Source organism: Rutidosis leptorrhynchoides, chromosome 9 (assembly GCF_046630445.1).
Source record: "Rutidosis leptorrhynchoides isolate AG116_Rl617_1_P2 chromosome 9, CSIRO_AGI_Rlap_v1, whole genome shotgun sequence".
Lineage (NCBI taxonomy): Eukaryota > Viridiplantae > Streptophyta > Magnoliopsida > Asterales > Asteraceae > Rutidosis > Rutidosis leptorrhynchoides.
The window spans coordinates 145321272-145337500 of record NC_092341.1 but is presented as its reverse complement, the minus strand read 5'-3'; the positions used below and the strand labels follow the sequence as shown (position 1 = coordinate 145337500).

General features: G+C 33.0%; 1 protein-coding gene across 1 annotated transcript in view; it reads left to right on the top strand.

Annotated features, from left to right (window-relative positions):
• Positions 1 to 16229, top strand: part of LOC139868414 (ent-copalyl diphosphate synthase 1-like) — a 66285-nt gene that overhangs the window by 34239 nt on the left and 15817 nt on the right. The window contains exons 8-10 of the mRNA XM_071856748.1: positions 125 to 240; positions 366 to 464; positions 789 to 1134. Coding sequence (XP_071712849.1) covers positions 125 to 240; positions 366 to 464; positions 789 to 1134 — 561 coding nt within the window. The remainder of the gene's footprint in view (positions 1 to 124; positions 241 to 365; positions 465 to 788; positions 1135 to 16229) is intronic.

The following is a 16229-nucleotide window of genomic DNA, read 5'->3' as shown; positions in this document are numbered from 1 at the left end:
ACTTGTACAACATTTTACTCTATTTTCTATAAAGTTCCTAAACTAAAGATACAGTTACCTTTTACATTGCCACTAAAAAACGTGTCATTAATTACACTTTGACTTCTAAACTTTGGTTGTATAGGTTGAATATGCACTCAATGTGCCATGGTATGCTAGCTTACCTCGACTAGAGACACGGTATTACTTGGAACAATACGGTGGTGACAATGATGTTTGGACCATGAAAGTACTTTATAGGTGTTCTTATATACATATATAGTAATAGTAATAGTAATATAGTATATCGACATTTTAATATTAGATGCTATTATAGAATTATATCTAAACATCATGTTCCATAACTTCACCAATTAAATTTGCAGGATGCCAAATGTTTGCAATAACATATATCTTGAGATGGCTAAATTGGATTACAATCACTGTCAAACAATTCATAGGCTGGAATGGAGCCGTATTCAAAAGTATGCGACTCCCTCTGTCTGGAATAAAAATTATCTCTTAGTAATTTTTGTTAAATTTTATGATATATTTGATTTGATATATGCCAATTTTACCTTGACTGAATTTGTTCAAAAACTAGTTGAGTGGTAATAATAATAATAATGAGAGTAAATTGAGAAGATTAATGCTATTTTGTAGTAATAATTTCATTAATGGACAATTATATTAAAGTGGACAACTTTTTAAAACGGATAGCAATTATATTTATTTATTATTAATTTATATTAATAATATATTGATTCTACATTGATATTGAGAGTTTTACTATTTTCAAATTTAAACAGATGCTATGCACATCTAAACATCAAAGAGAGTTCAAACAAGAGACTTTTATGGTCATATTACGTAGCCGCTGCAAGCATATTCGAGCAAGAAAGATGCAATGAGCGAGTTGCTTGGGCTAAAACAAATATAGTTATCGACATCATTACATCCTTCTTTGCCAGATCCGAGGTCACAAATGTTGTGATGAATGAGTTCATAGATGAATTTACGAACCCTCAATGCTATCATAAAGATGAAAAACCATGGCACGCAGTGATGAATGTACTTTGTGAAACCATCAACCAGATCTCATCAGAAGCATCCGTAGCTCATGGTGCAAACATCCTTCCGCACCTCCATAGCGTAGTAAGTTATTCATCTTCCTCTTGGACCTCTTATAGCCACTAATACTAAATGTGTAAGTGGAAAAAAGTATCCTTAGATCACGTTAAATAAAAAGAAAAGTATCTTTATTCAAATTTACTCGACCTAATCAAATTATCTCATACAATTCCTACTCTTTTTATGGCCACCCTAACATATTCCGCTAATAAAGTTTGAATATGAGACCTCTTATAAAAATATTAGGAGCTCAACCACTACACTAAGAATTCTTATGATGGTTTATAGCTACTAATACTTGTATTTACATTCTTCAATATTCACTACGGGTGTGAGACATTAGCTACAGGTTTTCCCCCCAACTTATTCATCTAATTATTCTAGATATCTACATATATTATTATTATATATATCATAGAAGTATAAAGTATCGTAAAATACAAAATATAGATTTTTGTTTTCTTTGAAAACCTCCACGCTAAAACGGAAACCGCAAAAGTTAGAAATTATGTTAGAAAACCATGTCTACTATTAAATTTTATAAAAGTAGAGGAACGATAAAAATAAACATATTTTTATTTTAATAAAACTTTTAATTAAACATTCAAACGGTTAACGGTTCCCAACAAGGATTATCAATATAATATATTCACAAATTCGACTTTAAAAACACCTTACGAATCGATGTCCACGTGCATGTTGAAACGTATATTCAAAGGTATGAATATCTCTATGTGATCCACACACCACCTTAAAAAAAAACACCAACCGGATGCTAGTTCGTATATAACCCCAAAGTAATGTATAATATAATTTTTAATTAAATGCTAAAAAAACTTGTTTGTTCCTTTTGTTAGACACCGTATGAAAGCCAACAATTTTCGTTTCTTATTTTCTTTCTTTCGAATGATACCAACAAAAACTGTTCGAATTTTCTTTGGTTTTCTTTGTAGGCGTAAAAATAAGTTCAAAGAAAGAACCTTTATATATATATATATATATATATATATATATATATATATATATATATATATATATATATATATATATATATATATATATATATATATATATATATAAAGGTTCTTTCTTTGGACTTATTTTTACGCCTATATATATATCAAGGGGGAAGTAACCAATCGGGAGAAGCAAATTTTTCTTTTATTTTTTATTTTTTTTTTCATTTTTTGAAAAAACTTTCTTCACGAACATTATAGATTGGATGAAAATATGAACATTTAATAAAGACATTTTGTGATAAATGTTTTTATCTTGGCGGAAAAACGCTCGAAGAAGTAATATATAATAATTATCGTGTTTTTTGAGCATATGTTGAGGTTTTAGATATTAGGGTTTAGATATTAGGGTTTAGATTTAGGATTTAGATTGAGTTTTTAACACTAACGGTTTAGAGTTTAGGGTTTAGGGTTTAGGGTTTTGGGTTTAGGGACTAAATCCAAAACACCAAACCCTAAACCCTAAACTCTAAATCGGGCTATATTTTACTTCACAAAACATGAAAAAAAAAACATTAACATTCTTCACGATCAATATTATCTTGAAAGTTATTTTTGTCGATCGTTTTCCCGCCTAAATAATAACATTTATCAGGAAGTGTCTTTTTTAAATGTTCATATTTTCGTGTGATCTTGATGCCTGAAAAATAAAAATTCCAAAAAAAAAAAGATTTTTTTTTGCTTCCCCCCGATTGGTTACTTCTCCATTGATTCTGCCCCTATATATATATATATATATATATATATATATATATATATATATATATATATATATATATATATATATATATATATATATATATATATATATATATATATATATATATATATAGGGGCAAGATCAATGAGCAAGTAACCAATCAGGAGGAAAGCGGGGAGAAGCAATTTTTTTTTTTCGTTTTTTTGAAAAAAAATTTCAGGCATCAAAATCACATGAAAATGAACATTTAAAAAAGACACTTCGTGACGAATGTTATTATTTAGGCGGAAAAACGATCGACAAAAATAACATTCAAGATAATATTGATCGTGAAGAATTTTAAGGTTTTTTTTTTTCTTCTCATGTTTTGTGAAGTACTTTTTGTCAAAATTTAGCCCAAATTAGAGTTTAGGGTTTAGAGTTTAGGGTTTAGGGTTTAGTGTTAAAAACCCGAAACCCTAAACCAAAAACCCGAAACCCTAAACTCTAAATCGTTCGTGTTAAAAACTCAATCTAAATCTTAAATCTAAACCATAAATCTAAACCCTAACCCTAAATTTCTAAACCCTAATATTTAAACCCTAATATCTAAATCCTCAAAATACGCTCGAAAACACGATAATTGTTATATATTAATTCTTCGTGCGTTTTTCCGCCAATATAAAAACATTTATCACAAAGTGTCTTTATTAAATATTTATATTTTCATCCAATCTATAATGTTCGTGAACAAAGTTTTTTTCAAAAAAAGAAAAAAAATTTGCTTCCCCCGATTGGTTACTTCCCCCTTTATTTTTTTCGGCGAAAAAATAGAAAAATTCATTAAAACAAAGAAATTTCAACAAATATTGAAGCTCAAATAACGTACAATCAAAGTCAACCGAGCTTAAAACAAAAACTACAAATTAACCAAGCTCGAACCTAAACAAAAGATCTAAACAACAAAATAGTAAATATGACTACGAACTAGCATCCGGTTCGGTTGATGTGTATAAAATCAAACTCTTTTATTGTTGTTGTATATAAAATCCAAATCAACAAACTCTTTTACTGTTTTTCCTGCGCAGCTAGTAGAATAAAAAAGGGTTTACTCGTTTACTTTTGTTTGTACGTAGAAAACAACATAACCATGGCCCCCTTTTATTCTATTAAAGTTGAATGTCGGTTGACCAAAAATAACAAGACTAGCTGGTCCGCTGCCGTTTCACTTCTCAGGTTAGTTTGTAGGCGACGAGTTCCGCCTGGAACTCTACAACTCACTAAGTTGGGCGTCGGTTTTGAGTGGAGGTGGGGTAGATATGTATGACACCCGATATTCATTCCAACAAAAGGACAACTTTATATTTATGATACAAACGCTTTATAGTACAATGGAAGCATTACATTATTTTGACTAGTCTATAACATACTAAAATAAAATGACAACTCTTCGGGTGCCATATGGTCCTACGATTTCCATTTCCACGAGCCATCTAGGGGTGTCCTGAGATATACACGTACATGCATAAGTCTAAAGGCTTAGTGATTTCGTGTGTTTGTGTACAAAATATCAAACATAATTTGCACTGATGAATTAAAATGCAGTATATAAAAATATAGAGAGATTTCTGTCGATCTGGGTTAACCATATTTCTGCATCGATTTTGTACAACAAGTGGCCGCTTGTGTACTAGTCGTGCCTTTATTTATATATGTGAGCCAACGACCATTACGTTTCGGCTTTTATATCCTTACATATATTTATGAGCCAACGACCATTACGTTTCAGCTCATGGTTACCCATCGACTAGCATGGCTTAAATATGTATAAAATCAATATCCATGCTATTTAAATTCAATTAAACGTTTAGCCAGTTAAGCACTTAATATATCGTATATATCTCAGTTTTGAAAAATAACACGAAACTCACCTCGATGGTTTGAGCTATGATATCGATTGTTGTTTAAACCTATTAATTATGTAAATACATACTTAATTAAATGTTAAATACAAATTAGATAATAACAATGATATCAAGGCTTAATAATAATTGATATCTCTCCTTATGACTAAAACAGACGGTTTTATTTATGCGGTGTCGTTAGGTCGCAAGAGTCGGGATTAGTTATTAGAAGAGAGACAGTGGTTTATTCTTTTATATTTTGCGGGGCCTAAATTTACTTTTAACTTTCTAAGGTAGGAGGTGTAAGTTAACCTAGAGTCTTGTTTTTGAATGGTTTAACGAATTGAAGATCAAGTGAATAATTGTCTTTAGTTAAATTACCTAGATGGATGATAGTAGTTGGTTTTAAGCTAATAATCCTAATTACGAAAAGTAAAGGTGATGGAGGGATATTCGGAGTATGCAGATTAGGAAAATGTTGACCAAGATATCAGTTTGGGCTAGGGAAAGGTAATTATGTTTATGTTAAAGCTATGATTAGAATAGTATAGATCTGGTTGGATGAGTCAATTAACAGACCTACTTATCTCTAGACTCTTGGAGTTCTCGTTGAATAGTGAAAAATATGTCACTTGATTGTATAATTGAAATGTAACTATACCTCGGAGGTTATCTTTAGTAAAACACTAGGTTTATTAGTAAGTTGAGTTCTAATCCTAACCCTCGTTATCAGTTAAGGTAACTGAATAACAACGTCACGTGTTGAGTGAACACTGATAACAAACGGAAGGAGTCTGTCGGGTCAAGTTGACAAAACTTAAATGTAGACTAACAATCATTTCATCATACTAATGAGACCATACTAATCTAAACTTTATACAACATTACAATTGATATACTAAAAGTAAAGCAGATAAAAACGTAACAGATACCTGAACAGTTGGTATGACTTAATCCTAGGGCAACAATCAAACAAGAACATGCAATAAGTGTGGGTCACACAGTTAAGGCACTAACTACATCTTAATAGCTCCTAAGAGGTCTCCTTGGAACAATCAATATGCATACTAGGTCATTCATGTCTCAATTCCTAGGTTCCGTGTCCTAAAAGCGCATTAGATGCCTCTCGGCAACTCCGGCCATACCGAGTTCATAGAATCTTCAGATACAGTATAACCAGGGGTCTTAATCCTATGAAGTAGCTAAATTCATATTGGTGGATAAGTCCTGATCACAACCTAGGTTGGTTAATCCTTAAGATGCTAGCATACAAATCTATCGGGGTCACAACTTAAGTATAGCAACAGTAATCGTACTAATTTAACATAACTACGCTAACCCAAACTTCTATCATGGTAACATACAGATTAATTAAGCTAACATGGAAATATCGGAACACATTATTAAACATAAATGATAACAATACATGTTTAATTAATAAGACAAGCGTTTCGGATACAAATCTGAAAAGGCCGAAGAAATCTGCCCGAGATCGCAGGTACTCGCCGGGATATCCTCCGGATAATAAAAGCTAAGCTAGCTACCACTAAAAACTAACTAAAATATTTAAAATCTAAATTGAAGTACAAATTGAGTGTATGTAAAAATGAATGCAAATGGCCCCTTAAATAGGCACAAATTTGGGTGGATACGGCTGGCATGCCGTATGGCAAGCCGTTTTTTGATGGCCGGTGGCATTGGCAAGCCGTTTTCATAGGCCGGTGGCATGACATGCTATTTGTGATGTGGCATGCCGTATGGCTAGCCGTTTTCTGCCCTGGCCTTGCTGTTTTGCTTGGATTGTTTTGTTTGTTCCCGGAATCGTAACTTGGTTTCCGGGTTCGTAACTTGTCTTTCACTGTTTTCGCTCTAGAATCTTCATTTTAGCTCCGATTTACTTGATTCTTTTTGCACCGCCTTTGTAATTACTTAATCTACAAAATTAACCAACAAAGCGATTATTTTGACGACAAAGTTTGGAACTTTATTGATTTAGGGCTTAATATCGGGGGTAAAAATGTGACTTTTTGGCTGATATCAAATACCCCACACTTAGCTTTGCTTGTCCTCAAGCAAAAAGCAAAAATATAAGGTTATCTTCTAATAGATTCTCCCCCGCCCAACCTTAGATTCTTTTATTATGCCTTGATCAGAAGTCATCACATCTTTCAAAAGTACTAGAAAAAGTTTTGAACTTCGATGGTTCAGTCGCTAGATTTTAATCGCGTTCATGGTGAAATAGACGTACTTTCCAACTCTCAGATGTAGAGAATACATGACCGGGCTTCTCACTAGCGGATCACTCATATCATTCAAGTGTTTAGGGTGCCCTAGTCTAATTGTATTGTCGCTCAGAAGCTAGTCGTGTAAGGGTTTCAACATTGGCATGGTAAAGCATCGATATCTCCACCGGTTAAGTAAGGACGACACTGATCTTCTTCCTAGGCATTCTTTCAAGAGGAAGACGGGTTGTAGGGTTGGTTGGTGGAGAGTTTATGGAAAAGTGAAAGGTTTTTGGATCTTTTGACTTTTAAAAGAGAATTGATAGATTTTGATTCTTCAGGGTATCCCTTTTTGGTATAAAACGACTTGAATTTTGTGATGAGTTCTTCATAAGATGCGGATTTTGCTAGGACTTTTATCTAGAATTTTTCTTAGCTCTTTCGACAATCCTTCTTTGGGAAACTTCTCGGGTTTTTCTTGCCTTTATTCTAGAGACTTTGCTCTTTCATAATCATTTTATTTTATTTTTTTTTTGACATTCCCTTTTTCTTCATAACTTTTGTCCTTTGTTCATGTTGCCCAGAGAGGAAGTGATAATTCACCGAAAATTAGGTCTTTGACCTATCAAAAAAATCGAGGATTCGGTCTTTTAACAAGTGCTTTTGAAGTGAACATTATGGATCTATCTCTTTATTAATCTCTGTATCTTTTTTTTTTTTTTGAAAAGCGAAAAAGGAATGAAGGTGAATGGGTAGTGTATTTTCGGAAAAAAAAACAAGACTAGGCCCATTTTATTTTTTATTTTTTTATCTTGCCTGTAAACCAACAAGGGTGTAATCGCATTTTTATGTTGTTACATACTCTCAAAGAAAATATATATTTATTTTAATTAACAATAACTAAAATAAATCCATCTAATAATTTGTGATTCAACATATCACTGATCGTTTTATATTTAATTAAATCGTATTTAATTAAACTATACATTCCGAACTATAAGTTATATTCATATATCAATAATATATAATAATTTGTGTCTAAGCATTAAAGTATATGTCCTCATAAGCACATATATAAATAGTAATACAGTTATGTATTGTGTTAGTGCACATAAATCAACATATTTGTGTTAACTTTTTAATTATTAAAGTTTTTATACATGTAAACACAACAAATTATTTCCAACATTCATATTTTTGACAAGCAAAACTTAAAAATCACAAAATACATTTTAAATTATGCATTACATGATGTAGAGATATGTAATCTTATTTTTGTGTGTATTTTGTAAATAACCTTTGTTAGGGGTTTCTTTTGTAATTATTAGTCACAGTATTGTATTTAGGCTGATGCTTAGCTCGGAAAAAATCAATTGACCAGAAGTTATTTTCTTTCCATTTTTTTCTCTAATTCTTTTGGTCTCAAGTGCATTTTTTTTTGGATTCATCTTCTTGTTTGTTCTTCCAAGATTTTCACCATCGCAAATTAAGTTCTTGTTCTTTTGTTTGATTAAAGTTTGTTATTCTCTTAATTCATTTAAGGTCTCTTCTTTCTACTGTTTATGATCAACACTCAATCTAGTTCCGATTCCTCAAATAGAGATGATACAAGCATCAATAATCTTTCTGTCAATGATGAACTCTACGTTCATTAGGATGATCTTTCAAATAATTTCAGTTAGGTAACACAACAATTGTATTACGATGACTATAACGAGTGGAAACGTCCTTAGTGCAAAGAACAAGTTGGGTTTTGTCACAAGTACCTGCGTTTTCCCTGCTACTGATTCTCCCCAACTGGGTTCTTAGGATCGTTGTAACAACTAGGTGATATCATGGATTCTACACTCTGTCGAATCTGACATTCGTAGAAGTATACTTTATTTTCAGACTGCAGCTGAGTTTTGGAATGTGCTTAGAGAACGTTTTGCTTGTAGTGACCCGAACTTTTCCATGTTTATATATATTAATTGAGATTGATATTTACATGATTAAATGTTTCCAACATGTTAAGCAATCAAACTTGTTAAGACTTGATTAATTGAAATATGTTTCATATAGACAATTGACCACCCAAGTTGACCGGTGATTCACGAACGTTAAAACTTGTAAAAACTATACGATGACATATATATGGTTATATATATAGTTAACATGTTTTTATTATAAGTATGTATCTCATTAGGTATTTTAACAATGAGTTATATACATAAAAATGAGACTATTAATTTAAGAAACTCGAAAACGATATATATAACGATTATCGTTATAACAACGTCTTACTAGGTACATATGAATCATATTAAGATATTGATACACTTGGTTAATTATGTTAAATTATAAGTAAATATATTATTAAGTGTATTAACAATGAAATACATATGTAAAAATAAGACTACTAACTTAATGATTTCGAAACGAGACATATATGTAACGATTATCGTTGTAACGACATTTAACTGTATATACATCATACTGAGATATATTATATATCATAATATCATGATAATATAACAATTTAACATCTCATTTGTTATAATAAACAATGGGTTAACAACATTCAACAAGATCATTAACCTAAAGGTTTCAAAACAACATTTACATGTAACGACTAACGATGACTTAACGACTCAGTTAAAATGTACATACATGTAGTGTTTTAATATGTATTCATACACTTTTGAAAGACTTCAAGACACTTATCAAAATACTTCTACTTAACAAAAATGCTTACAATTACATCCTCGTTCAGTTTCATCAACAATTCTACTCGTATGCACCCGTATTCGTACTCATACAATACACAGCTTTTAGATGTATGTACTATTGGTATATACACTCCAATGATCAGCTCTTAGAAGCCCATGTGAGTCACCTAACACATGTGGGAACCATCATTTGGCAACTAGCATGAAATATCTCATAAAATTACAAAAATATGAGTAATCATTCATGACTTATTTACATGAAAACAAAATTACATATCCTTTATATCTAATCCATACACCAACGACCAAAAACACCTACAAACACTTTCATTCTTCAATTTTCTTCATCTAATTGATCTCTCTCAAGTTCTATCTTCAAGTTCTAAGTGTTCTTCATATATTTTACAAGTTCTAGTTACATAAAATCAAGAATACTTTCAAGTTTGCTAGCTCACTTCCAATCTTGTAAGGTGATCATCCAACCTCAAGAAATCTTTGTTTCTTACAGTAGGTTATCATTCTAATACAAGGTAATAATCATATTCAAACTTTGGTTCAATTTCTATAACTATAACAATCTTATTTCAAGTGATGATCTTACTTGAACTTGTTTTCGTGTCATGATTCTGCTTCAAGAACTTCGAGCCATCCAAGGATCCGTTGAAGCTAGATCCATTTTTCTCTTTTCCAGTAGGTTTATCCAAGGAACTTAAGGTAGTAATGATGTTCATAACATCATTCGATTCATACATATAAAGCTATCTTATTCGAAGGTTTAAACTTGTAATCACTAGAACATAGTTTAGTTAATTCTAAACTTGTTCGCAAACAAAAGTTAATCCTTCTAACTTGAATTTTAAAATCAACTAAACACATGTTCTATATCTATATGATATGCTAACTTAATGATTTAAAACCTGGAAACACGAAAAACACCGTAAAACCGGATTTACGCCGTCGTAGTAACACCGCGGGCTGTTTTGGGTTAGTTAATTAAAAACTATGATAAACTTTGATTTAAAAGTTGTTATTCTGAGAAAATAATTTTTATTATGAACATGAAACTATATCCAAAAATTATGGTTAAACTCAAAGTGGAAGTATGTTTTCTAAAATGGTCATCTAGACGTCGTTCTTTCGACTGAAATGACTACCTTTACAAAAACGACTTGTAACTTATTTTTCCGACTATAAACCTATACTTTTTCTGTTTAGATTCATAAAATAGAGTTCAATATGAAACCATAGCAATTTGATTCACTCAAAACGGATTTAAAATGAAGAAGTTATGGGTAAAACAAGATTGGATAATTTTTCTCATTTTAGCTACGTGAAAATTGGTAACAAATCTATTCCAACCATAACTTAATCAACTTGTATTGTATATTATGTAATCTTGAGATACCATAGACACGTATACAATGTTTTGACCTATCATGTCGACACATCTATATATATTTCGGAACAACCATAGACACTCTATATGTGAATGTTGGAGTTAGCTATACAGGGTTGAGGTTGATTCCAAAATATATATAGTTTGAGTTGTGATCAATACTGAGATACGTATACACTGGGTCGTGGATTGATTCAAGATAATATTTATCGATTTATTTCTGTACATCTAACTGTGGACAACTAGTTGTAGGTTACTAACGAGGACAACTGACTTAATAAACTTAAAACATCAAAATATATTAAAAGTGTTGTAAATATATTTTGAACATACTTTGATATATATGTATATATTGTTATAGGTTCGTGAATCAACCAGTGGCCAAGTCTTACTTCCCGACGAAGTAAAAATCTGTGAAAGTGAGTTATAGTCCCACTTTTAAAATCTAATATTTTTGGGATGAGAATACATGCAGGTTTTATAAATGATTTACAAAATAGACACAAGTACGTGAAACTACATTCTATGGTTGAATTATTGAAATCGAATATGCCCCTTTTTATTAAGTCTGGTAATCTAAGAATTAGGGAACAGACAACCTAATTGACGCGAATCCTAAAGATAGATCTATTGGGCTTAACAAACCCCATCCAAAGTACCGGATGCTTTAGTACTTCGAAATTTATATCATATCCGAAGGGTATCCCGGAATGATGGGGATATTCTTATATATGCATCTTGTTAATGTCGGTTACCAGGTGTTCACCATATGAATGATTTTTATCTCTATGTATGGGATGTGTATTGAAATATGAAATCTTGTGGTCTATTATTATGATTTGATATATATAGGTTAAACCTATAACTCACCAACATTTTTGTTGACGTTTTAAGCATGTTTATTCTCAAGTGATTATTAAGAGCTTCCGCTGTCGCATACTTAAATAAGGACGAGATTTGGAGTTCATGCTTGTATGATATTGTGTAAAAACTGCATTCAAGAAACTTATTTTGTTGTAACATATTTGTATTGTAAACCATTATGTAATGATCGTGTGTAAACAAGATATTTTAGATTATCATTATTTGATAATCTACGTAAAGTTTTTTAAAACCTTTATCTATGAAATAAAGGTTATGGTTTGTTTTAAAAATGAATGCAGTCTTTGAAAAACGTCTCATATAGAGGTCAAAACCTCGCAACGAAATCAATTAATATGGAACGTTTTTAATCAATAAGAACGGGACATTTCAGTTGGTATCAGAGCGTTGGTCTTAGAGAACCAGAATTTTGCATTAGTGTGTCTTATCGAGTTTGTTAGGATGCATTAGTGAGTCTGAACTTCGACCGTGTTTACTTGAAAAATGATTGCTTAACAAATTTTGTTGGAAACTATATATTTTTTAACATGTGAATATTATGTGATATATTAATCTCTTAACGCGTTTGATATTATGTGATAGATGTCTACCTCTAGAACAAGTCCCATTGACTCACCTAATAATAATGAAGAGTCAAATGTAAATTGGAATGATTCGTGGACTGATTCACAAGTTCCCGAAGAGGAACCGGAAGAAGAGTCGGAACCGGAAGAAGAATCGGAACCGGAAGAAGAATCGGAACCGGATGAAGAAGTAGAACCGGTGGGGGAAATAATAAAACGGTTAAGTAAAAGAAAATCCTCAACCAACCGACCAAGGTTAATTATGGTCAATTGTGTTTCCGCCAAGGAAGCAAAATATTGGGAGGATTACCAATTCTCCGATGAATCGGATTCCGACGAGAATTTCGATGATGTTATAGAAATTACCCCAACTGAATTTAAAAAGGCAAAAGAAAATAATAAGGGAAAGGGCATAAAAATAGAGAAATCTAATTCCAACCCCGATGAACTTTATATGTATCGTCAACCCCCGAAGTCCTTAAGTTGTAACAATGACCTGGGAACCTCTAAACCACCAGGTTTTTCTAAACCAATGTGGAAAACGACGGCTCGTATTAGGGGAACATCATATATCCCTAGAAACTTGGCAAAACGATCCAAAACCGAAGAAGAAAAAACAAGCGAGTCGGAATAAGATAGTTGTATTCGTGTGGTGTAATATATGTAATATAGTATGCTTATGCTTTATGATATATGTAAAAATTGCTTGTATTAATAAGTATTTTTTTTTATGAATCTAACTCTTGTCTATTTTACAGTATAAAAACACAAAATGGATAGACAACCCAATATTTTAAGAGACCTACCCGGAGACATGATTGATGAAATCTTGTCTAGAGTCGGTCAGAATTCTTCGGCACAACTATTTAAGGCGAGATCAGTTTGTAAGACATTTGAAGAACGTTCCAAGAATGTCTTGGTTTATAAGAGACTTTCGTTTGAAAGATGGGGGATATCACATTGGGAAACTCATAAGTTACGATGTGTTTACTTTGACGCATATATTGCGGGGAACCCAAATGCTATTTTACGCAACGGGTTAAGAAATTATTTTGACTCAATATATCCGAATATTGGACTTCGTGATTTAGAAAAAGCGGCTAACATGCAACATAAAGAAGCATGTTATGCTTACGGATTAGTAATGTTCGCTTCTCACCAAAGTGAGAACAAGAACATCGGGCTACAACTATTAAACAAAACGTTTCCACAAGTGACGGAGTCGGTAATTGGGGTAAGAAATGAGGTTTTTAGATTATTACGGGACTGTTGGACATTACGTAACCCTCGTCCCTTTGACGACGTTACAACACGCTGTCTTATCAACGGCCATAATGGTTATGTTCCACAAGACCAAGGATGGGAAGTAATCCTAGTAAAACCAGAATGCATGACTTGTTTCTGGACGTATGAATTATGTGTCTTTATTGCCTTTGCTGAACGACTTGTGTACTAGCTAGAATTATCTTCACAACCATCTTGCATCAAATTTATTGTGTGCTATATTTCATGCTATATGTAAAATAAGCGGTATTGTAAGTTTGTAAAATATTGTGTAAAAATTTGAACGCGAAATATTATTATAATCAGTTTTTCATATAGAATTGTAGTAGTTGAATTGTATATTAGCTACTAAGTATGAACTTAACGGGTAGGTACTACCCGAATTTAAACTTATAAAACGCTAATATGAAGAAAAAGCTTTTATAAATGAGTTCATATTATGCTACGAAATACTATTAACTACTCTTAATATTCTGTATGATTAACTTGTTCCATTTGACTATTTTGAAGGAAATGGCACCGACTACTAGACACACCGTGAATATGAATGAAGAGGAATTCCGTACTTTTCTAGCTTCAAACATAGCCACAGTACAGGCTGCGCTACATACCAACAATAACCTTGGATCTACCAGTACAGAAAATCGTGTAGGATGCACCTACAAAGAATTCACTGCCTGCAAACCTTTGGAATTTGATGGAACCGAAGGACCGATCGGATTGAAACGGTGGACCGAGAAGGTCGAATCGGTGTTTGCCATAAGTAAGTGTACTGAAGAGGACAAAGTGAAGTACGCTACACATACCTTCACAGGTTCTGCGTTAACATGGTGGAATACCTATCTAGAGCAAGTGGGACAAGACGATGCGTACGCACTACCGTGGTCAGCATTCAAGCACTTGATGAACGAGAAGTACCGTCCCAGAACCGAGGTCAATAAGCTCAAGACAGAACTTAGAGGGTTACGAACCCAAGGATTTGATATTACCACGTACGAAAGATGATTCACAGAATTGTGCCTATTGTGTCCGGGAGCATTCGAAGATGAGGAAGAGAAGATCGATGCGTTTGTGAAAGGATTACCGGAAAGAATCCAAGAAGATATAAGTTCACACGAGCCCGCCTCCATACAACAGGCATGTAGAATGGCTCACAAACTAGTGAACCAGATTGAAGAAAGAATTAAAGAACAAACTGCTGAAGAGGCCAATGTGAAGCAAGTCAAAAGAAAGTGGGAGGAAAACGGTGATAAGAATCACCAATACAACAACAACAGCAATTACAACAATAATCGCAACAATTATCCCAACAATCGCAACATCAATTGCAACTACAACAAATGGCCCAACAACAACAACAATAACAACAACAGCAACTACAACAATCATCCCAACAACAATAATAACCGCAACAACAACAACAATCAGAAGCAGCTATGCCAAAGGTGTGAAAAGTATCACTCGGGGTTCTGCACCAAATTTTGCAACAAGTGTAAAAGAAATGGTCATAGCGCGGCGAAGTGTGAGGTCTACGGACCAGGTGTTAATAGAACAAAAGGAATAAATGGTGTCGGAACGAGTAATGGCGGAGCAAGTAGTGTCGGAGCAAGTTATGCCAATGTAGTTTGTTATAAATGTGGAAAACCGGGCCACATTATTAGAAATTGCCCGAACCAGGAGGACACGAATGGACAAGGCCGCGGAAGAGTTTTCAATATTAATGCGGCAGAGGCACAGGAAGACCCGGAGCTTGTTACGGGTACGTTTCTTATTGACAATAAATCTGCTTACGTTTTATTTGATTCGGGTGCGGATAGAAGCTATATGAGTAGAGATTTTTGTGCTAAATTAAGTTGTCCATTGACGCCTTTGGATAGTAAATTTTTACTCGAATTAGCAAATGGTAAATTAATTTCAGCAGATAATATATGTCGGAATTGAGAAATTAAACTGGTTAGCGAAACATTTAAGATTGATTTGATACCAGTAGAGTTAGGGAGTGTTGATGTGATAATCGGTATGGACTGGTTGAAAGAAGTGAAAGCAGAGATCGTTTGTTACAAAAATGCAATTCGCATTATACGAGAAAAACGAAAACCCTTAATGGTGTACGGAGAAAAGGGCAACACGAAGCTACATCTTATTAGTAATTTGAAGGCACAAAAACTAATAAGAAAAGGTTGCTATGCTGTTCTAGCACACGTCGAGAAAGTACAAACTGAAGAAAAGAGCATCAATTTTGTTCCCGTCGCAAAAGAATTTCCCGATGTATTTCCGAAAGAATTACCGGGATTACCCCCACATCGATCCATTGAATTTCAAATAGATCTTGTACCAGGAGCTGCACCAATAGCTCGTGCTCCTTACAGACTCGCACCGAGCGAGATGAAAGAACTGCAAAGCCAATTACAAGAACTTTTAGAGCGTGGTTTCATTCGACCAAGCACATCACCGTGGGGAGCTCC